This window comes from Drosophila elegans, unplaced genomic scaffold, assembly GCF_018152505.1.
Source record: "Drosophila elegans isolate 14027-0461.03 unplaced genomic scaffold, ASM1815250v1 contig_814, whole genome shotgun sequence".
In the NCBI taxonomy this organism is placed as follows: domain Eukaryota; kingdom Metazoa; phylum Arthropoda; class Insecta; order Diptera; family Drosophilidae; genus Drosophila; species Drosophila elegans.
Window position 1 is genome coordinate 2523311 of NW_024546167.1, and position 24780 is coordinate 2548090.

At 44.2% G+C, this 24780-nt stretch overlaps 1 protein-coding gene across 1 annotated transcript; it reads left to right on the forward strand.

Moving 5' to 3' along the window:
- Positions 1-615: 615 nt before the first annotated feature.
- Positions 616-24751, forward strand: LOC108141798. Its single transcript, XM_017265356.1, has 20 exons — positions 616-776; positions 9061-9200; positions 9750-10492; positions 10920-11079; positions 11139-11382; positions 11448-13989; positions 14045-14388; positions 14455-14665; positions 14822-15180; positions 15238-17200; positions 17257-17415; positions 17476-19022; positions 19093-19717; positions 19773-22041; positions 22102-22271; positions 22324-22410; positions 22469-23028; positions 23093-23293; positions 23363-24053; positions 24572-24751. The coding sequence occupies exons 2-20, from the start codon at positions 9128-9130 to the stop codon at positions 24632-24634; spliced, it is 13011 nt and encodes a 4336-aa protein (XP_017120845.1). The 5' UTR covers positions 616-776; positions 9061-9127; the 3' UTR covers positions 24635-24751.
- The last annotated feature ends 29 nt before the right edge of the window (positions 24752-24780 follow it).

The following is a 24780-nucleotide window of genomic DNA, read 5'->3' on the forward strand; positions in this document are numbered from 1 at the left end:
CCTGTTAAGTTATACTTTTGTTTTTAACAGATTTGAAACTGTAAATATTTTCAATTTTTTAAATAAAGGTTTAAGTTTAATACACATTAATCTATATGCCAAAAAAAAGTATTATTTTTATTTTTCTCGGAACCAAATTCAAATTTATGAAATTATTTGATTAAATTGTTTTTTTTATTTTTTTTTGTATCCTTTGAACAAAGTTGTAGTATCTGAGCAAAAAAATTTGTTCCCATTTAGAAAGTTTAAATTAAACAGTATTAAATTGGTTTTCCTTTTCAAATTTAGCATTTTTTAGTTTTCCTCTAATTTTTTTTGAAAAGTTCAAACACAAACTTTATTAGCTTATTGTTATTATTACTTTTTTTGCTCTAGGCAGCCGACAAGTAGGCAATATTTTTAAGAACTTATGTCCTATAATTTTGTATTCAGGGTAACGTTTGCATATTTGACCAAAACATACATTTTTTCTGAGTGCATAGCAGGCTTACAGGGTGTGTGTCCCAGTCGCTGTGTGGGTTGTCGGCTCTGCCCGAGAGCCTGCGAATGAACGAGCGGCAACCGAGCGGTGGCATCAGCGGCAGCAGTAGCAGCAGAATCAGCATCACCAGAATCCAGTGCCTCATTCGTGTTTGCCGCTTCGTGGGCAACGGACGCTTCCTCAGAACTCAAGTGGAGTGACGGGCTCGAGAAGGGAACCGGAACCGGAAACGAAATCGAAAGCGACGGAGAGAGCACAAGCCTGTTGAGGGTTTGGAGGCGCGTTCGAACCGGAAGTAAGGATAAATTCACTGTTTTCTGACTTGGCTGCCACTGGTACGCCATCCTGTTGCGCCGTCGCAATATATTTTCGGGTTTCTGCGTGTGTGTGAGTTAGTTAGTTGGCCCTGCCTGTGCAAGTTTGTGCCTAACGTACCGGAAGTGAGCCTGCAACTCATTAATACGTGCTGTTGTTTTTTCACTACCAAAGTGCAGTGAAATGCGGCAAATTTAAATGGGGGAAAATGCGCTTACGTTGCCGAACCCAAATGTAGCGGAAAATGTGAACAAAAAGTCTGGAAAGTTTCCGAAAATAACCTCAAACTGTAAAAACTCGTGCGTTGAAATCGTTCGCTAACATCGCATACGTGTTAAATACGTGTTGAAATCGGAATCAGTCTCGGACCCAGATAAGTTTGGGTCAAGAGTTCAATACAAAACAAGAGGGAATAGTCGCAGTCATTTAATCAATGTCGGGTTTTATAAATAAAGTGTGTGAAGTGATAAGCAACTGACGGGGAAAGAGCCCACAGAAATCTCTGGATTCCGCACTGACTTTCTTAGTCGTCTTGCGAAATCTTGTGCTGCGAAACTATTAGTTGGCATATATAAGTATATTATAAAATATAACTCAGCCATTTTTAAAAAGATTTTGTGATATACTTTGTGACTGGAGTAGTTTAAATCATTCATTGCATTCAAGCAGATAGTGAAATGAAATATATAACAACATCTCGCGAGAGAATAATCTTGGCAAAAAACAGATCAACAAAAATGACTTAAACGTGCGAATGTTCTGTGCTGATAATTGTAAAATGATAAGAGATCCCAGAATGAATCAAGCTGCTTCCGCAGCTAAGTAAAAATAAGATCACCTTTAATTAAATATTTTCATGAAATACAATTGTAATATGTTTAATAGGGTGCCTATAAATAATTTTCTTATAAGGCAGATACAAAAGGTTTCTCACCGTGAACAAATTCGTTTAATATTATTAATTTTCCAATTTAGAACGATGAAATTAAAATCGATACGGTTGAAAAAATCCTCTTAATTAAAGGATCGAAATATATAAATATAATAATCAAGTTAATGGGCTTTGATCAATTAAAAAGTATCATTTTGCTTATTTTGTGAAGTTTTTTAGAGTTGTCAGGCCTTTTTGTAATAAAATGAATGTTATTACTTTAAATTAACTTAATTATGGGAGATATAATTATATTTGTAATTTGTTTGAAAAAGAAATCTAAATTCAGGATTCAGCTGGATTCCTTAGGTTATCAGACGATAAACTCTTTAAACACGCAGCTATATAATAAATATCTTGTTTGAATTAAGTTTGTTGCCGCTCATTTCATAATACAAAGTGCTGCTTAAACTTCTTGTTTTTATACCTCCTTCGTGTATCTAAACCCTCTGTGATAAGTTTTCCCTTCGCTTTATATCTGCCTAAGTTTTCATCAAGTGTAAAAAAGAGACTTGACAGAATTGTTTTTCCTAAACGCAACCCTTGGGGAACTCTATAGCCTTTGGCGCATTTATTGTTTTCCGCACCACATGGCGTATGCTGACTATTTTGCTGCTGGGTCCCACACTTTCAACACGAAACAGTCGCAAGTGACAGATTCAGATTGTGCAGGTGAAAGGATTACCGCTTCTCCGTCGCACTCCAGTGTCTCCATACCTGTCAGCAGCTCACGGAAGGCATTAGCGAGGGCCCACTGTGCGGCTTTCCTTTACTTTCCTCCAGCGATCTTCTTTCTGTCCACTTGTTGGTCACCACTTGGCCCTAAGTCAGCCCAAAAATGTCGCTCCGGCTGTTGACATCAATCTGCCTAAGCGAGAAAGCAACTCCTGGCCTTAAGTATGATAAGCCACCAGGATTAAGACCAAGGTGCGGACGGAGACGAAAATAAACGAGTTGGAAGAAGGCGAGCTCTGCCAAAATGAAGAGCAGAAACTGGCTAGATGTAAGAGTGAGAACACTTATTTAGGACTTCATTATGACCCGCATAAATCCCATCTGTGCTTATGTAGGCCCTCCACAAGCTAGACACCCAAAAGGTTGAAGACCTCAAGAGCAACACGTGCATTCTGCTTTCAATTAGAGACCACACAAGAAGACCGGCCGTGGAAACCGCTCAAAGGGAACTTAAGCAGGTGGCTGCTGGGAAACTAGTTCCCTTTTTGGTTTCCTCCGCCCGCCACTTGGCCATAATTTTTTTAATTACAAAGCCATAAAAATTAAACGAACCAAAAGTGCGGCTACGACGACTGCAACTAAGAACTAAGTAGCCTAACGACAGGAGCCACAGGACAGCAACAGGAACAACATCGGCAAACAGGGATAAAAAGGCAGCTGGAAGCAAGTGGAGAAACGGCAACGATTTAAGCCACATAAAACCAACAAACAGACAAACTGCCAGTTGGAGGAGAGGCCAGAGAATTCAGGGGGCAGCCATCCAGTGGAGGAGCATACTATTTACAGCCAGCTCCTTGGCAACACCTTTAGTCGGAAATGGGAACGGGAACGGGAATGGGAATGAGAAACGCCTGCAGTTGACTACAAGTCACCGAAATGGCATGGGGATATTTTTTGTTCAACGCTTAAGCCGAATTTGCATAATAGTTCTTCTTTCCGTTCAGAGCAAATGTTCGGGAGAGCAACTGGCATCAAAATCTAAGTGAGCATTTCCAAATTATGCAAATGTTTGCCAACCGAAAGCGAGCGACACTCGCTTTAAGAGCTGCAGCAGCCGTACAACGGTGCGTATGGGTATTGATTTGAGCAGTTTGCATGGAGAAAACGAGAAAAGGAATGGAAATTAAGTGTGGTTTACGGCTATAAAAAAGTTCAACTCTTTAACTTTTCACAACAGTAAAGTAGTTTTTACGATACTTAAAAAATAAAACTGACCTATTTTAGTTTATTAGTTAAAGCCTTTCATTTCTGTTTTAAATAATTTCAAAATATTTGCGATCAATTTAAAAAATCGTCGCTTTTCTTCGAATGTGGTTCTGTTTTGATAGATCACATGAATCAATTCAGTTCTTCTCAATACACTTTTTAGCAATACATTCTATATTTGAACATTTTTGCTCACCATTTATCTGGTTACTCATTCTCACCTAAAGCAATTTGACAGGTTTCCTAGCAACCCAATCCTCTTCCATTCCCCCCTCGTTTTACTCTTTTTCTCATCTGCCTTTGCAAGTTCTCAGTTTACAGCTGAAAATCACGCCTCTGGCAATTTTAATCTCGTTTATTAGCCATTTTTCAAGTGATACACATAATTTTCAATTTTCCAATTTCTCACCCAGCCCACGAACAATTTCCACCTGCCCTTCCATGGCCCTTCCATTCTTTTTTTTCCGACCCTTTCCCTTCTTCCCAACTATTGTCTTTATCGAACATGAAAAAATTGCATTGCATATTGCATGCTCGTCGAATGAAGGAGAGGTGAGTGGAGCAGTTGCAGGGAAGGGACAAACACGACGCCCATTTGGAGGCCATTAGGGCCAGGATAGTCCAGTCGGCTGGGAGCAAAAACAGATGCCAACAACAATAACAAGGAGCCTAGGCCGGGCGGAGCGTGATGGCGCTAAAATGGCAGCCAGGTGGCGTGATGGCACCAAAAAACCATTGACTTCACTTTCTTGGCCCCCGACTATTTCATTCTTCGCATCTACAGACTACAAAACTACTTATACTATTAAGGACATTTATAAAATCCAAAATCAAATATTCAGAGAAAAGTATTTCGTCAAAGGGTTCACAAATCTAACTAATTTTATAACGAAAATATTTTTGCAGCCCCTTTTCGGTTTATAAGTATATACCTGTATCAGGATCTCGCAAGAAAAAATTATAGCTTTGGTTATAATTTTGAAATTATAAAAACTACTTCAAATTTAATTAAAAGATTTAAACATCTCAATTTTACCCTTCCGCTAGAGTGTTTTGATTATTCCTTTTGTTGTTTTCAAGCCGATACATCTTGACATTAAAATACGATATACTTTAGGGTCTACATTTACGGGGTATTAATATCCCCGGTGAAAAACTAATAGAAGTCAGATCGCACCGTTCTTATTGCTCTGCGCTCCCTTCATTTTTTTCCCCTTAACGTCGAGCTTGCAAATGGAGGAATGTGAATCGGGGACATACTGCTCTGTCTTTATGCAATGAGTGCGTGCTTCCGTTGTCATCGTTTCCTGTTCCTTTGTCGCTTTTTGTTGCTGCTGCTTCCGGAGCCACTGCTGCATGCCACGCACTCAAAATTTTCGAATAAACGCAACGTTAATGGAGGAGATCTGCTCCTTCGTCACTTGTATTTTTTTTCAGCCAGCTCCAATCTAGTTTGCAACTCCTCAAAGTTGATGTTTCCTTCGGTGCAAGGGGAACTTTCTTTTCCGACTTTGTTATTAGATTTGCATGCCAGCAGCGATGACGACGATGAGAATTTCCGCCTTACAATTCATGCGGAACATATGGATGTGTATGTGCGTACATATGTGCCACGCACGACCCCGCATCCAAACCGTATAGAAAGGTGTTCCTCCGCTGCCTTTCAACGGAAAATTGTTGCAGCAAACGTAATTGCATTTACTTTGGAATTTATGTTACAGAACATTTTTTTTTTTGTTTTTTATTCGTTTTTCTTGAACTGGGAGCTAGAGGTTGGGAGATCAAGGCAAAATTCCACTAGACCGACTCATGGGAAGGCAAGACTCAACAATTGCATGAATATTTGATTTACAAATGATATGCCTTCTTTAAATTGTATTGATTATTAGTTAATATGCCAAAGATATGATATGAGGTTTCAAATTAAGTGGCAGAAAGTATAGTGGTTGATCTTAACTGAAGAGATACACAAAAACATAAAAAGTAAAAACAACCAAGATGTGAGTTCTTCTTTTGTTTATAAACAGCTGATTGTTTTTAGGTGTTATTTGTCTTTTTAGCTGAAAAGAAGTTGACAAAAATAGTTTCCCTTCAAAAACCATGTATGCATACTATAGATTTTACCAAGCAGATTATATATTTTGAAGGTATTTGAATTTTTAATGTAAAAATCATATGAACTGGCTTTTTCAAAATCATTTCATGTGTTCTTTTAACTCGCTAACAATCTGCTAAAGTTTTCCTTGTGCCCTTTCGCCCCAGAGGTTCCACAGTTCACATATCTACCATTTCCTCTTCTTTCTACAGAACTCGACTGCAACTTCACCTTCACTTGAAAATGCATTTTTACCAAAATGTTTGCCTGGGAAATGTTCTATGAGAGGTGCCCAGGGAATGGGGAGCAGGGGGGCTGCGTGGTGTGAGTGTGTGAGGGGGAAATATGAAAACAAATGGCTCCTGAGTTTCTCTGGCTTTGGCCAAGTAATCGTAAGTTTTGTTTGCTTGGGGATCGCACTGGGATGGGGTGCGGAGCTTGAATTTATGTGCACTCTGCGGTGTTATTGCTTCTTTTTTGGGCTTTTGATTTCGGGCTTGTGCTGTTTGTGGATACAACGGCTCAACGGCTTGGACCAAAAGTGCAGCGAAAATCATCAAAGAGCTTGCCGCGCGAATGCCATTTCCATTATTATTATTCTTGCAAATCGTTGTCAAATTATATGTATGTTCTCATACCCGATAGTTCGGCTCCCATTCTGCAATCAGTTTTACATCCTCGCCCGTCCGAGTAGTCGCGGCAGTTAAGCCGCTTATCGCTTATCAGCTTTGTCTACTTTGCGGATGAAAACGGCAGTAGTATTAGAGGGGTGCACTGAAAAAAAATACCAGTGTTTTGATTGAAAATATTAGACCAAAGATTTCTTTAAATCATACAAAGAAACTTTGCGCAATCAAAGATTCATTTAAAAATTAATAATCATTTTAAACTGATATTCACTTGTCACAAATCTGTAACACAAAATGTATCTTTAATTTTTCATTTGTGCAGCAGAGTTGCAGTAGATTGACCTGCAGGGTGGGGTTCAGGGTTCGAGGGTCATGGGTCGTGGGGTCGCCGCTGGCAGAAAGATAAAAACAGTGAAGTGGAATGAAATGGATGTGAAGAGAAACCCCCGACTCGCTGCAGTGCATACAAGTTGGCACTATTCTTATTTTTGGTAGGGCGCTGACTCGTAATCTCAATGCACCGTGCGTGGGAAACTTTAATTGATAAGCTGCAGCGCTACTGAAACCAATTTAGTTTGACAACATTTTGTTCAAGCACATAAATTTAAAAGATTATAGATTTTAATATTGGGTTTAGAGCAAACTGTAGCTTCAGCAGTGATATTAAAGTGTGCGAAAAAAATTCCGAAAACATCCATTCATTCCTGCTGTTGCAGATAAGTATGTCAAATATTTTTCTAAATTTTATTTTACTTTAAATAATATAATGGCCGGCCATTGTTGGAGCAGTAGCTTATGTTCAAATTATTAAAATTAGAAATGTATGAAGCTTAATGTAAATGAAATAAATCTAAACAAACGAAATGTAAATAGTTATGTTCAAATTGATCATAATTCCATAGTTATCGACCAAATGCCTAGCTTCTAATTTTAAATATAATGCCAATAGAAAAAATGTGATGAGCCCTTAAAAGCAAAAAAGGAGCATGCTGAGAAAAGAAGCTATAAAACATAGAGGAAACTGCAATTTGGCCCGATTGGCGTCAGCAGCGTGATTTGCAATCATTATTTACCCGAGCAGCCAGTAGCCAGTAGCCTGCAGCAAACGCAATTCAATCTGTGACAGCCGCACACAAGGATTCCGACAGTTATCCTGCGGGCGAGGTGGGTGCAGTGAAGGGAGTCCTCGATGGAAATGAACGAATTGATGTACACGCCACGTTGGCCAAATCCGGAGCAGCAGCAGCAGCATAAGTTGGATCTGGAGTCAAAGTGCAAAAAAGTGTTAAGTGCTCTCACTGTTTCTTGCAGCAATCATTGTCAGCAAGCAGCCAGAACCGCAATCAGACCGCAAGAACCCGAGGAGGGCATGCGGGACAGGGGTGTCAGCACGGACATTTTTCCGTTTAAATCTTGCCATTTTTTACAATTTTACTTCGGTTTACCTCAAACATATTTGTCCTTTTAAGTTTTATTTTTTTTGTGATTTTAAATAAAGCTAAAGACCAAAGTTTTGTATAGGTATTTATCAGAGGCTTTAAATAATCTTAGGTTAAAGTATTATACATTCTTTTCTTAAATAAACTTTTTCATATTATTGATTTGTATTGTAAAATTGAAGTTAGATTCTAAACCACAACGACATCTGAACCTGTGACAAATACTCCGTAAAAATCGGAACACTTTTTGACAACGAAACTACTTGACACTTTTTAAAAATGTTTTTTTTACCCTCCCGCCGAACCAGTTTTGCGGGCGAATAAAAAAAATATTTATTAAAAGATAAAACTATAAGAAACCTATTCAAAACTCACAAAATCAAAAAACAATGCTATTCCTTAATTTCTAATATCTTTCTTAAAATCACTTTAAAGTCTAATTGTTTTTTTCTAAAACCCTGCCAACACTATTGCAAAGAGTACTGGATTTATATGCAGCGCAAAGGTTCAATAAACCAAAGTGCAAGGAGCAAAACAAAAAAGAGTGTAAACTCTTTGTTTTTTTCTATTGTTTTTTTTTGTGTGTGTGTGTGTTTGTGTTACAGCTCTAAAATCAAATGCAAATGCGAATGCAAACAACAGTTGGCATCAATCGAAGCTGTGGAGGAACGCCCCGCTGGATTCCTCCGTCCGCCACCACTTTATTGCTGGAATTAATGATGGCAGAGGGTTCGGGTGTGCTTCTTCGGTCTTGGTTTTGTGTGTTTTATGTGGAATCAAGTGGAAATTCAATTGATTTGCTTTGGCTTTGCATTTGGCCCAGCAGGGGCTGTGGGCGTGGCGTGGCTTGGCGTGTTATAATAATGAACGGATGACTCTGGCCGAGATATGTGCGGCTTCAAAGGAAATCGCACCCATTTCCCGACCATAACGCACTTGAGTGAGAAATCATCTTGCGAATATTACAGAGCTACATGAGTACAGAACTCCTTTGCCATTTCTAGAGTTTCTGCTGGTGTCAGCATGTCAAATACGTGTTCTCTGAAGTTAACTCAATTGTTTCCTCGCTTTGTCCAATCAATTGCAAAATGTATTTAATTAAAGGCCAAACGCAGTGGGGGCAGTCAACTGGCAGTGATGATTCTCAATGAAGTCGCAGTTGAGCAGGATTATCTCCGTCTTGCATACCCCCGTTTCCTCAACGCCATACCTTTGCTCTTCTCTTGCAGGTCTCCACATGTAACCTGGTCCAAAGTTCCAGCCGGAGAAACTTCGATCGCCAAGGAGAAGCCCAGTATGGGCGCATTGAAGGCTAAGGCGGCTATTTGGCTGCTCCTGCTCATCGCACACACTCAGGCAGTGAGAGAAAGTAATTCATTTTGAATATTTATTAAACATAAATTTAACTAGTACTTGATTTTAATGTGAAATAACATTGCAAGTCCGTTTATATTGCCCGAATATAAAATTCTTGAACTGCAAAACTCAACCAGTAATAGCTCTTGATATGAATTTAAAGAGGAAAAAGAAAGTAACCCTCGATTATTATTGAGAAGAAAATAAATTCTTTCACTAAAAATAATAACTTAAATATGCTATATTGACTTTACGTCCACCATCAGTAGTAATTCATCTATAAAGCAAAATGCTGTTATCCAAGTTAGATATACCTGCTAACCAATGCCTTATAACCATATTTATTTGTTTTATATAAAAATCTTTGAAGGGTAAACGGGACTATTACCACATTTGATTTATTTTCATAAATATTTTCACCACCAACCTTAAAAATATTTTTTAAAAGGCGATTGAGTAGCGGATATCTCTCAATTTCATTGTACATTTCAACTTTGATTTAAGAGTTTAACTAAGATTTATTAAAAGCAGATATGACTGAATTATATCCTTTATTTGGTAGACCCCCTTAAGGACCCTCGCATATGCGGACGACCACAATGTGACTTGCCAAATCCAAAGTTCAGTTACGCCGAATTACTGTACAAATATGAATATACGGTGGCGGTGCGGACCGAGTTCGCTGGTTCCGGCGACAACAGCTCGGATCTGCTGCTTAAGGCCAACTTGGAGATATTCTTCCCGAAGCCCTGCGAGGGATACTTGAGGATCAACGATGCCAAGCTCTACGACAAATTGGACGGGTTGAGTGAAACGTCCAACGACAGCGAATCTGCCGAAAAGCCCAAGGATTCGTACGACTACTATGATACCTTGGCCAGCGAGGAGTCCGAACCGGCAAGCTATGAGAACCTCCATCCCAAGAGCATGAATCTGCAAGCGGATCTGAGCCAGAACCTACTGCGCTTTTCCTACCATGACGGCCTCATCAGCGAAGTGTGTCCGCAGGAGCTGGAGACGCCCTGGGTGCTCAACATCAAGAAGGGCATTCTGTCGGCCTTCCAGAACACCATGATGCGCTTCGACGTCGACTCCAACACCACCGAAACGGATGTGTCTGGCCAGTGCCAGGTGCAGTACGCCCTCGAGGACACCGACAGCGTTTATGTCAAGATCCGTAAGACGAAGGACATCAATTCCTGCAGACAGCGCTACGCCACCCACTCGGTGCTACAGACCACGCCCTACACGTTCCGCGATGACAAGACTATATGGCCCATCCTTAAATCTGAGAGTCATTGCAATGTAAGTAAAATTAATGGTTCCCTTTATATAACATACCAATTATGGATTTCTTCGTATTATACTGAGCTACGTTATAACGGTTTTTTATTGTAGCCGCAATTTTAGCTTTGGCCTGTGGAAGTACTCATTGAAACCATTTAAATCCCATTTGCGTTTTCTCTGACTTAGTTTAGATCTTATCAGCAATGTTTTCAAAAATTAAAATTTAGGAAAATACCATATAATGCACGTTAATACCATGAATCTGCTAAAGAAATATAGACATTATTTAATTGTAATCTAAAACTTTAAGTTGTTATAACATTCAAACGCCAGCTAAGGCAGAGAAGAGTACTTTCAGAGTCCGAAAAAAAATTATTATTGATATTGCACTTACATTTCCTTTGTTAATTTGTTATAAATCAAATCTCGTCTGTACGATTTATAGCTGACCATTGACAACAATGTCTACCGCGAGGTCAGTTGTCTGGAGACCCATCTGCTGGTGCCGTTTTCCAATGCCAGCTCTGGTGCCCTGACCACCAGTAGCAGTCGCCTGAGTCTCAAGGGCGAGGAAACTTACAGCGTTGGCGAGTTCCTGGAGCAGAGTAAGTAATTCCCTAATGATTCCAAATGCATCTAATCAAATGACTCTACGCTGACGCAGATCCCGAGCTGGTTGAACGTCGTGCCACCCTGGTCTTTGACCATACGCCCGCTGTGAAGCCCTCGCACGATGAGATTAAGGCTGCCCGTGAACTTTTGGTGCAGATGTGCAGAGTTGGCTTCCCCAACATCCAGCGTGAGTTCATTGACGTGTTCACCAACTTTCTGCAGACCTCCAAAAGCCTCGACTACAAGACTTTATCCGTGCTGCTTCAGCGGTCTGCCAGTACCTGCGAACAGGGCAAGTAAGTACTTTAAGATACCCAAAATAGCGACTTGATTAATTAGCCCGTTTAATTCTTGTTCCCAGAAACCATGTGCTAGAATCGCTACCCTATATCGGCAGCACCGCCGCATATAAGGTAATGCGGGATCAGATCGTCAGTGGTCGGGTGTCGAAGGAGAAGGCCCACAGCTGGATGACAACGCTGTCCTTCATCACCCGTCCCGACGAAGAGACCCTGGAAACGTTTCAAACGATCCTCGAGTTTGCCAAGAACAGGCTGGACCCAGAGTACACCCTGGGAGCCACTGCGGTAGTGCACAGCTTCTGCAGACACAACGAGTTCTGTGAGGAGAACCTGCGAGTGCAGCAGATCATAAACCTTCTGGAGACCGAGTTCCTATCTTTGTACAACAAATTCAAAGGAGAACGTCGCACCCGCGAGCGAATGGTGATTTTGCTAAAAGGATTAGGCAACATTGGAGTTGTGTCCCCTGCTTTTGCCGAGCGACTGCAAGGGGTTATCAGGGATGATGAAGCACCAGTGGACATACGACTGCAGGGTATTTTAGCCTTCCGCCGCGTGGACTGTCTTCGATACCGCAGTTACTTCCTGGAGACCTATGCCAACTACACTCTGAACTCGGAGCTGCGCATATACAGTTACCTGCAGGCCATGAGGTGTCCAGATTATATATCCGTTGGAGCCATTAAATCGGTGCTGGATCATGAGGAAATCAACCAGGTGGGCTCGTTCGTCTGGTCGCATCTCACCAACCTGGCCAAGTCGAATTCCCCCGTTCGCATCGAGGCCCAGGGTCTGCTGCTTAACGATGAGCTCTCCGAACGCTTCAAGATGGACTTCCGTAAGTTTTCCAGAAACTACGAGCACAGTTTGTTCTTTGACGAGTATAACTTCGGAACTACCGCGGATGCAAATATTATCTTTGCCACTGATTCCTATTTACCAAGAATTGCCAGCCTCAACTTCACGGCCGATCTCTTTGGTCAGTCAGTGAACTTCTTCGAGTTCACTGCCCGCGCCGAAGGACTGGAGGAGCTGGCGTCCAATGCCTTTGGACCCAAGGGTCCTTTGAGCGGCGAGCTGCTGCGCAAGAAGCTCTCCTTCCTCAACCGTTGGCTGGGCAACGAAAGTGCCGAGGAGGACGATACCCTCGAGAATCTGCTTAGTCTGGATAATCTGCGACTCAAGAGGAAGGCCCAGCAATCTGTTGATGCCTATGACCGGGAAGAGGACGAAGAGTACGACTTCGAGGAGTCTTTGGAAGGTTCGAAGCGTCATAAACGGGATGCAGGCAGCACTCGCAAGCAGGAAATTGATCGCAATGTGGACAGTCTGGGTTACAAGTTGAAGTATGACTACAATAACCCACGAGCACAGTTTGGTCTTCGGATCTTCGGCAACGATCTGCAATACTACAATGTGGAGTCCATGGTGGAGGTGATGGCTTTGGCCGCCACATTCAATCCCTTCCAGCAGGCCAAGAACGTGCTTTCCGGCAGAGAGTTCAACTACACAAAGTCGCGGGTATTTCTGGATGCCTCTTATACAGTGCCCCTGGCAGTCGGCCTTCCATTGGCCATTCACGCCTTCGGAGCCTCTTCCGTGGATCTGCGTATCAGTGGTAACCTGGATCAAGTGGATCCACCCACCGATTGGCACTTTGATGTCGAGGGCCGGTTCAAGCCCTCCGTTTCCGTGGATGTGATCACCACCATGCAGACGGACATGTTCTGGGATCAATCGGGCATCAAGGTGAAGAGCAACCTGTACTCCAACTCGGAGCTGGTGGCCAAGCTGAAGGTGCGTGGCCGCAATCTGGTCTCCTTCTCCTTCAATCTCCCGCAGGACCAGAACGAAATATTCAGCTTCCGATCCGAACTTCTGGTGCAAAAGCGTGAGGCGGAGCTGCCCCAGGCGGGTATTGTCAAACGGAGTGCCAATTCCACCTGCACGTGGCCCGTTCTCGATCAGGCCATCGGACTGCAGATGTGCTCCCACTATAGTGTTCCGGATTTGAGTAATGCCACCGGGATTTACCCGAGCCTTTTGCTGGCAGGACCACTCAACTTCAGCTTGATCCTTAAGAAATCCGATCTAACTGCTAAGAAGTATGTGTTCGAGTACAAATGGGACCAGCAGGATCAGGACAACAACTTCTCGCTGGTGTTCACTACACCAGGCTCAAAGGTTCCGCGAGTTTTGGTCGCGAATGTGACCAAGGTAACCGATGCCTTCAATGCCTCCGTGGCATTCGTCAATGGCCCCAATCGGGTATCCGCCGGTTGCAGTTATGATGGAGATCCAGACTTCCGACGCTTGGATGTTTACCTTGACACGAATGGAAACAGATCTCTGGACCTGGGTATGGAACTGCGAAGGCATCAAGACTTCACCGCCTGGATCTACAATCCCAGAATACTGCTCGCAATTAATGGAGTCAACATAACCGGACTGGCAGGCACCGTGAAAGTCAACGAAAAGAATGGCATTAAGCAGAACGACGTAGATCTCTCCTTTGAGACCAAAAAGCTTCAGGCTGTGATCAAGGGTAACATCGTGCAAAGCGAGATAACCACTTCCACCAACATGACCATTAAGTACAGGGTGAGCATATGCAATTATATTATTAAATTTCATTTTAAATTGAAACCTATATTAGTTCCAAGCAAACAAGATCGAGGAGATTAACTTCGCAGGCAAGCTGATAAATAATGGAGATAAAACCAAAACAGAGTATCGTGGTAACATGAAGCTGCAGACCTCGGCATATCCTAAGCTAAACTTCGCCTCGGATGCAACTTGGCTTAGTCTACAGGGCCACACTGAAGGCATGATCACCTACAATAATGCACCAGATTATGTAAATCCCAACTATACGAGTCTGCTGCGCTTGGTCTTCGCTCGTTCTCATTCAGAGGATTCCGCATGGGAGGGCTCACGTACGCGGGCCAGTCTAGAACTGAAGTTGCCCAGATCAAAGATTGACTACCGCATCTTAGTAAAGTGAGTTTCTCAGCTAAAATATTTTATTTTTTATTTTGTTTTTAACACTTAACTCATTGTTTAAAGGCACGAAGAGCGCAGCAAGAATGGAACCGAGCACAATGTGATCGTGGGTCTGAAGTACGCTCCTGAGAAAGAGATCACAGGTTTATTCTCCGTTCATTTGCCACGACGAAACCTGTTTGCCATTGATGCCTACATGAACGTGACTGTGCCGGAATTCAATTCTTGTACGGCCAGCCTGAAAGTGAACGAAAAAGCCACCAAGGACTATCTGGTAAGGTTTAATTATTTTAGAATAACTGGGTGTTAAGCTATACCTATATCACAGATACAAGTTTTAACAGAAGAGATTTCTTTGTCACCCCAATATATCTCTTCTAAAGAGTCTTTTTAAGTACATAGTGAATAATTATGTTTTACCTATTTAAAGATCTTCATTAATGGTTCCTGGTTTACTGGACACTCAATCGCAGTCAAGGCCAACTACAAAGACCGCAGTTCCCGGGTACAGGCCCTACATCATCTCAAGATGATTGTGGAGAGTCCATCCTTCGAGCTGACCTCCCTCAATATTGTGTACCGCCGAAACCAGCTACTGATCTTCTACGATGTGCAGGCCAAGTACGGCAAGGACCCCTATGGCCTCACAGTACAATATGCAGCAAATGCACACAATCGCAACTCCAATGCAGAGGTACGATTGAAGGTTAAGGAACGCGACTACTGGATCAATGCCAAGCTGTTGTCGGAGCAGCCAAAGCTTCTGCAGTTGGAAATTCACATAGATAAGTAAGACTAATCATCCTTTCTCGAGTTTAAAATGCTTATGCCAATTTAAACCTTTAGAATACGTGATGTGCACATCAAAGTTGGCCTGCTGAATGTGGACAAGCGCAAGGAGCTCTCCCTGGAACTCAAGTGGGATGCTAATCGTGATCCTAGCCAGAGATTGGGCCTGCTTGCAGAGTACAATAGTCCGGGAACAAAGCACTATGATGGAAACGTGATGGTCACCTATCCGGAGCGCACCATCAACTTTGGTTTCAACACTTTCACTGGAGGACCCAAGTACTTTGGCAAGGCTCACGCTTCCTGGAGCATAAACGAGGTGATCGAGTTCGAGTACGAGGCGGGTTTGCTACCTGGTCGGTCGCTCCACAACTGGGTGAAGGCTGAGCTGCGTACGCCATTCGATGGTTGGCGGACCAACAGTCTTAATGCCGGAGTCTATAACCTGCACAACCTGATCCTAATCAACTCCACGCTCTTTTGGGCAGATGATCAGAAGCTGCAGGTGGGCTTCAAGAGCGACTACGACATCAACGATCAGCTGGTGAGCTTTGATGTACGCTTTGGCATCAACAGCACCATTCGGGATATTCCCACAATCAATGTGAAGGTGGTGCATTGGAAGGACGCCAAAAAGGTTGACACGGAGCTGTATCTGGGATACAGTGGCCAGAACGATACCTTTAACACATACAGCGTGGACTCCAGTTGGGAGATTGAGCGGAATGAGCGATATCACAATGTTTCCGGCTTGGTGCATCTGGTTAGTCCGTTCCAGGGTTACGAGAAAGGTGGTCTAGTGGCCCAATTTTCTTTGAGCGATAAGCGTGAGGTCAGTGGAGCAGCTTCACTCAACTTCGATGTGAGGGAGTTCACTCTGACCATGGACGGGTATGTTAAGAAATTCACGGACAATATGCTAACCATCAACATAACCACTCCTCTGGAGAAATTCCGTACAATCAACGCTCGCTTTGGCCTAAATGAAAAGAAACGTCATGCGGTTGCTGAGGTAAGAGCACCAACGGCAGCTCTTGGAGTGGAGGCCTTGGCTGACATAAAGAATCTTCTTAACTTCGATGTCAAACTGAGCCTAGCCACGCCCATCGAGAGCTTCCAACAGGCGGCGATATTTGCACTGTTCCAACCGGAGCGTGTTGACATGCGCGGGCTGTGGAACAACGTTACTCTGGGATTCACGGGCGTGTGGCACATGGAGAATATCACAGACTTTGAGTACTCCTATCTGGTGTTCACTCCTCTGGCTGGCTTCGAGCAAAATGGATTTATAGTTCAGCTGCTGAAGAGGGACGAGTTCGTCTTCCAGTTACATGGCAAGTTATCCCACTATAAGCTCGGTGTCAAGATCAATGGAAAACCGAAATCAGATTTGGTCAATAAGCTAGGCAGCAACAAGATGGAGTTGGAGATGCTCTATGATGCAGATTTTAAGCCCCTGAATGTTGAGACAGATTACAAGCCTGATCCGGATGTGGAGTACTTCTCATACTTCACAGACTTCCAGGTGGACACTCTAGTCTGGCCCACTATTGTGGGCAATGTGGACATTCAGGAGATCATCGACTTCTACCTGGTTGTTGGTCATGTGGATCTGCCACAGGGTAAATTGGAGTTCAAGGACCGCCTTCACTACCCAGACTACATTAATGTGCACAATCTTCTGACCGTGACTACACCGTTTGCTGTGGCCAAAGATATCAAATCGATTGTGGAGTACCACGTCGACTTGCACTTTAACTCCTTCTATGAGCGCATTAAATTCGCAGTGAACGATGACAAGAACCAGTTGAAGGAACTGGGTTTTGAGTTTAACTACACCAAACTGCAGGACAATGTGAAACCAAAGGCGCATGATGTTCAGCTAAAGCTTATTACACCCTATGAATTGCTCAGACAGATCGACATACATGGTCGCGTGGAACTGGACGATAATGCCTATAAGGGAAACATCAGCTCAGTCACGGCTTACACACGTCTCTCGATGGCCGCCTCCGTAGAGGTTAGTACCTCTATCACAACCATAAAATATTGTTTCATTATCATTTAACATTTCAGAACGAGGACAACTTCCTGGAAACCTCAGTAGGCATTGTGCTGGAAACGGACGTTATTCCACACTATGGCTGCCAGGTGTACTTCAAAAAGGACTTTTCTGCCATCGATAACACCATCGACATTCGCTTCGAGGTCACCGATAATGGAACATTGAACCAGGTAATGTCCCAAAATGAGTCCATAACATCAACCAAATAAAAATTGTTTTTTTCCGAACAGCTTCAAATTACGACTGATTGGCATACAGATTCCTCGTACGTAGTCAATGCCAATGGAAAGATCCGTACTACCATGCTGCCACTTCAACTGGCGTCCTCTTCAGTTCTCCTCACGAGGGATCAAAACCCCCAGCTCAATTTCGATCTTAACTTCCTGAGCCAGGACGGCCAAAGCATATCTTACGGAACGCGAGCAAACAAAAAGAAGGATGTCTTTAACATTGAAGTGTGGACTCCTTTGAAAAACTTCCGAAACATTTCCATGCATGGTACTGTCGCCAGAAACCCCCGTGATGCTGAGCGCTATGATGTCTCAGGGTTCTTGTATCGGAATATGGCCACATATGGCATCACAGGAGCTGTCCGCATGTCCAAAAGCCTGCCCATCGATGTGACTATAAGGGTTCAGCCCAAAGCTGGCGGAAGGGATGGTGTAATTGAGTTGAACATCCACGAGAAGGGACCAAAGAAGATCGGCTTCTCCTTTAGCGCCATTGAGGATGGCAAGATGTGCCAGATCTCCGGAGGATACAGTGTCAGCGAGGGCAACGGAGCCATGGATTTCTCAGTTCTGGTGGAGAGTACGGAGCCGGAAATCGCCCGCATCAACTTCAATGGCAACCTAAAGCCTAACTCTAAGGGATCCATTGTGGGTGACCTCAACTTGGAGACCCCTTGGAAGGAGCTCGGAATCGATTCGGTTCACCTGCACTCAGATGTGGGTGTTGGCAGTACTGGCGGTAACATAGTCGGCGAGTATAAGATCGGACAGTATATCGGACGAGGAAGTTGCCTGTGGTCTTGGATCCTATCCGAGAATCTTCAGCTGGTGCTGGAGAGTTATCTTGAGAGACCAAACGCTCGGCCGAGAATTGTTCATGCCAGTGCCAAGTACCTAAACCCAGGACAAAACTTCGCTCAGTTGCAGATGGGCGGTCGCCTGAGTGTTGACTCCAAATGGAACCTCGATGTGAATGGCAGTGTGCACTATAAATCCTCCGATGACTTCGACTTCAGAGTTATTTCCGAATTGCCCTTACCAGTGGGGGATCGCCATCAGTTGAGTGCCAGCTACCAGGGTAATGTGATTAGCAAACAGTTCATCAACCCCGATTTTGTCATCGAGACAAGCTACGAGAGCTTGGAGGCACAGAACAAACTTCTGTCCCGAGTTTCTTTCCGCAATACAACCAATGACTTGAAGGGCTTAACCCACGTGGAATGGGGAAAGCTGCAGAGTCTGTCTGTCGTGGAGGGAGACTTTGAGCTCCTACGGAAGACAGGTGGCCGACAAGAGTTCTATGCCAAGATGATCACACCCAAGTTCAAGGACGAGCACACTTTTGCCCTTTCCGGACACTACGATAAGAAGAATGCGGAATACCACAACCTTGTGTGTGCTTTGGACTATCCAGCCAGTCGTCGAATCACCGATCTGGATGTTTCCTTTAATTCGCTGAGCAACATGAACGGTGTATTTAACAGTACCATGCCAACCTTCCTCAACGTTAGTTGGTTCAAGACTGATTTTGATTTTACCACCAAGAGGTTAGTTTTACTTTGTGTTCTATCTATTATAATTAATATTATAATTAATTATTTTTATTTTTATCCACAGTGGGAAGAGCTATCGATACTGCCACTGCTTTTGGCCCGAGGACTCGGCGTACTTCAAGTTGAAGAGCAACTACGACAGTGACAGCACCAATTTCAACCACAACCTCAATGGTAATGTAGAGATAGAAGTTCCATTGGCAACTCGCCATCGGGCGGAGATTTTCTATAGCCTGACGAAGCGACGCAACCAGGACCAAGGACAAGTCAAGGTCAACTACAATGAAAGGCAAGTTCTTGATGGCACATATAAACGGGCGGAGCAGCAGAAGCATCCCATTTACAAGGAGACGACTGACATCTCGCTGGAGAACGACGTAAAGCCTTTGGGTATACACTATCGCAGTTTGAGGGATGCCAGCGATCCCGCAGGAACGCAGGATGTGAAGCATTTAGAGGTCTTTGAGTTGCGAAACACGCAGAACTTTAACCTGACCGGCGAATTGCACTCACGGACCACTGTCAAGGCTCAGGACTTCAAGGTGGTGGCTATTCATCCGAACCGCGCCGTGGTGCTGACCACCAAGTTCGAGGATGTCAGCCCCCAAGTAATCAGGCAGCACACCAAGTTGGAGTTGTCGGAGACCGCCTGGATAGGGTATAACCTGGAGCTGGGCAACTTTAGCAAGGTAAGTGGATGTTATATGGTTAACTTATCCTTATTACAAGCATTCACCCACTAAGGTTGGCAACGAGTCCCAGAGCTTCGCCCTGGAAATCTTCTATCCGAAGCGAAATCTCTCCTCCTCGGGCCAGTACTACATGACGGACGACCACTTCAACTCCGACCTGTCCTTCCAATGGGCAGGTGGGGACTACGAGCTTCAGCCCAAGGCAATTCACAGCAACCTGCAGTGGACGGCTGAACCATTGCGCCGCGGAGATCGTGAACATCGCACTATAGCGTTGACAGTGGCACATCCTCTTCTGGAGAAGGACATCAACTGCAAGGCTACGTACTACCGCGGATTGCAGGATCTGCTAAGAACTCACATCACCATCAACTACTCGGACAATCCTGACCAACTAATTGAGTTGGGTGCTCAACTGAGGGACAGGTACAGTGAACTGGGCCACACCAACTACACCTTCCATGTGTACGGCAAGCACCAGGCTTCTGAGCTGGATGTGCAGCTTAACGGCACGCTCGCGGCCCGCAACTCATACTATAAGACGGAGTCCACGGCCCACTACAAGCGTGACATCTTCCCGGCGAGATACGGCAAGTTCCTGGCCCTGCTCGATGTCAATAAGCGGGAATTGGAATACGAACGTGTGTCGCCATTCCATACGGTGCGACTACATCTGCTGCCCACCATCCGGTACCCCGTTTACGGTTTGAATGCCACAATTTGGGATACTCCTGACACAAACCACTCGGGATACATATACACGAACTTGTTGGAGCGATATGCTCGCATGGATTTCAACTTGACGGAGGATGCCAGCCAAAACCTGCAAATGGTGGCCGACATCCCGGACACTCGCAGTGCCTTTCTGGACATCTGGCGCAACTACGAGGAGATCCGCGTGATCGACGTCAGTTCGTACCTGAAGATGAATCACTCCCGTTTGATCACAGGTCGATTCCATTGGCGTCCGGCTATTCGGCAAGAAGTGCGTGAGAAAATACACGCCGTGGGCAAATCGGTCTACAGCTCATTCTCGGAAGGAATCGACTTTTGGATCAAGTCGATCTACACGGAAACCACGGAATCGATGGCCGTGGTATGGAACACGGCTAAGGAGTACAACAAGGACTTCATCGACGACATTGGTCAGCTGAGCGTGCTGGAGGAGGATCTTGCCGATCTGCGGCTGTTTGTAAATCAGTCATATGAGGCCAACGATTTCTATATCAAGCACGTGGTTAACTTTACGCTGACTATCCTGGATGAGCTTGCCATCAGAGACCACATCGAATCGCTGCCCAAGATCTTCACAGAACTGTGGCAGGCGATGGGAGATTCGGGCAAGGCTCTACGCAACAGTATTGTGTGGCTGATCGAAACCATTAAAACCACATATACAAACCTATTGGATGCCGTGGCCCGATTCTTCCATGGCGAGAGTCTAACCTACATATCCGGTCTGATGGAGAAGGGCATTGCGAAGTACGATAGCTTTGTCAAGGAATTGCACATCAAGTTCATTAAATACATCGAAAACCTGTGGCACAAAACTTGGACTCTGGCGGAGAATCACTGGAAGGCAGTACTCAAGCGATTTGAGCCCCATCTCTTCAAGATGATTAGCTTTATAGAGACAACTGCCTGGAATCTCAGTAAGGAGGTGTTCGATTTTATTTACAAACGCACCAATGAGCTGGCGGAGTCTCCATACTTCAATAAGGTCTCTAGTTTTACGGCTGATGCGGATCGACTTTATCGCGACATCAAGGCCAACGATGCCATTACCAACATCAAAAAGTACTCAACGCTGGCGTGGAATTTCATCAAGGAGAAGTACTTCAAGCTGGTGCCCTTCGGGGCTGAGTTGAATGAGGTGCTCACCGAAATCTGGCAGGAGATCAAAGAACTTGAAAAGATTGAACAGGTGCAGATCATGGTGCAAAAGTACTACGAGGTGGTGGCCAAAATCGATTGGGTTGCCGACGAACTTCAGCTAGAAAATCGTATGCATCAAGTGTACGGACTGATGCGGAATAAGTTCCGAAATTATGCCATGAATGCCTTGGAAACCGCCGACATGTATAGGGAGGCCAAGACCAAGTTTGTTTTCGATCCCGAAGTGGGTATTATCGATCTGGAACAAAAGTTACCCATGTCATGGCACGCCTTCAACGAGACACCCAAGTTCGAGGAGATTCCCGAGTACCAGGTGCTGGCCAAGGCGCAGAGCTTCTTCAGTGAGACTAACTCCTCAATCGTCATGAAGCTGTACAACATGCGGACTCATCTGGACCCCAAGACCTGGCTGCCACCCTACTACTGTTAGTCAATTAATTATAATTTATTTCCTTATTTGTTTTGATACATTTTGTATTTTTCAGCTCGCGCCTTGCTCATCGACTCGCGGCACTACATGACATTTGACCAGCGGTATGTGGGTCTGAACCTCAACTTTGACGAGTTTGGAAATGGGCGACCCAATTCCCAGTGCAGCTATCTTCTAGCCCACGACTTCTTCAAACGAAACTTCACCTTGCTTTTGGAGCCAGCGGTGGGTTTTTGTACAAATACCTTGATTTATTATTTAAACTCTCCACTTTTAGAGCAAATCCCTGGCTGGCCAAGGACTGACGCGCAAACTGAGCTTCATTGCCAATGATCAACTGATTGAAATTGACCTGGGCACAGACGTAGGTCAAGTGACTCACACTTATCCAATGGATACTCATCCTTTTGTTTTGTTACCAGCATATAAGCATCAATGGCAACCCGCAACCCATACTGCCGCTCAAACTGGGCGCTGTAAACATTCATCGGGATCTGGACGTACTTTCGATCACCTCGGACACCGAGTTCAGTCTGCACTGTAATGTGCAGTTCGATCTGTGCTGGTTCGAAGTGAGCGGATGGTACTTCGCCAGGACAGCGGGATTACTGGGCACCCTGAACAACGAACCCTCGGATGAGTACACCATGTCCAACAGCGTGATTGCCAACGAGACGCAGCAGTTCACGGATTCGTGGAGCCTGAAGCAGTGCAGGCAGACGAAGTTGGCCCAGAGCCAAGAGGTCAGCAAGGAGGTGAGTGAGACCTGCACCAGCTTCTTCCGCACCGGCATCCTGGCCCCCTGCAGTGCGGTCCTCGATCCCGCTCCCTTCTACGACATGTGTCTGGACTTGGGCATGAAATCGCCGCCCATTCGAAAGGGACATCCGGCTGTCAAAGGTGCTTGTGCAGCAGCTTTGGCTTACATCGAGGCCTGTACAGCTCTGAAGGTTCCCATGCGCGTGCCTTCTCAGTGTGTGTTGTAAGTCAGCCAATCTCCTCGGGATAACCTGCACAAAATATCACTAATTATGATCACATTTAAGCTGCCAACTGACCAATGGTTCATATGTACCCGAAGGCACTTTCATGGAGCTTTCGGGCAGCGAGATTCCACGCAGTAGCGATGTGGTCTTCATTGTGGAGGCCAAGGAGTGCAATGCCAATCTCAGGGCGTCCAAAAACATCATGACCGTGGTCAGCAGCATTGAGGAGCAGTTGCAGGCCGCCAGGCTTACGAACAATCGGTAAGTACTTAAGCAAATGATTTGACCTCAAACTCAACCCACCATTTCTATATATTTCAAAAACCCCAGTTATGGTGTACTGGCCTTTGGCGGAGTGGCACCCTACGACAAGCCAAGGAGCGTTATATACGAACACAACGAGTTCACCTCCAAGCCGGATCAGCTGGCTGACTACTTTGGCCACATCAACACCGGAAATGGCAGCAGCAACGACATCCTAATGGCCATTTCCGCAGCTGCCAAGCTAAACTTCCGTCCGGGTGTGTCGAAGACCTTCATCCTGCTCTCCTGCAGCAGGTGCGCGGCCAAGGACATGCGATTCGACTACACCTCCATTTTGCAATACATGTTGGAGGAGGGCATCAACCTGCACATCCTGGCGGACACAGAATTCGACTTTGAGCGCAACAAAAAGCTGCGTCACTTCTTTGGATTGGACAGCAAACTGGTCTACTCGAAACGTTTCCCCGAAGGCGATGCCGAAACCCGCAATACGACGCACATTCCCAAGAGCAATTTGGGCATCTGCACAACGCTCGCTGTCGAGACTCAGGGATCCGTGTTCAGTGCCCGCAAGCTGCAGCCAGAGCGGAAATATCCCATCAAGAGGTTCGCCACCATATTCGCCAAGCGAGTCGCCCTCAGTGCCACGCCCATCCAGAGCCAGACCTGCGAGTGCTCCGCCCACAACACGGGCGTCTCCTACATGGCCTGCTCACCACAGGCTTTGCCCGAGGAGAAGTACGATCTGGATGACTATGTGAGTATATAGGAAATATCTATATAATATGTGTCTGAAATTACAAAAAATTTAAAATTATTTGACTCAAAAGTAAAACTCTCGATTTTATACCTTTTAAAGCGCTATAAGTACAAAATTCGAACAACCTCTCAAAATAAAGTGGAATGGTAATATTGAATATGTGGCTATTGAATCCAGAAGGTTATAGTTCATATATTTAAGAGCAATAATAATAAGCAAAAATACTTAATAGTAAAATATTTGAACTAAAATGAAAATTTTATGATTTAAAAGAACTTTTCCATTTGTATTATTTTAATTTTATTTAAGTTTAATATGAATAAGAAGTAAATTAAGCATTTCAAATATTAAAATCTATTCCGACAAAACCTTATTAGATATTGAACAAACATATAATGAAAAACGCAATGAAAAATAGTTCAACTATCACTTTATAGAAACCGATTAACTTTTTATTTTTGTTTTTATAATATTAAGTGTTGAACTAATTAATTTAAAATTATTATTATTTCCAGGACTCCTTCAACAACTGGGATTGGGGAGACGAGCTGGAGGGAGAGGCAAAAGTAGTGTCGTAGTTCTTAGTACGCCGCAATTAGTTAGCTAGTTCAGTTATGTCCCTGCAGAATATAAGGTTTTTCTAATGCATAACCGACAGGCATATTTTGTAAAATAAATCACCATTTAAAGCCATAGTGTAATCGCATTTTGTGTCATGATTTTC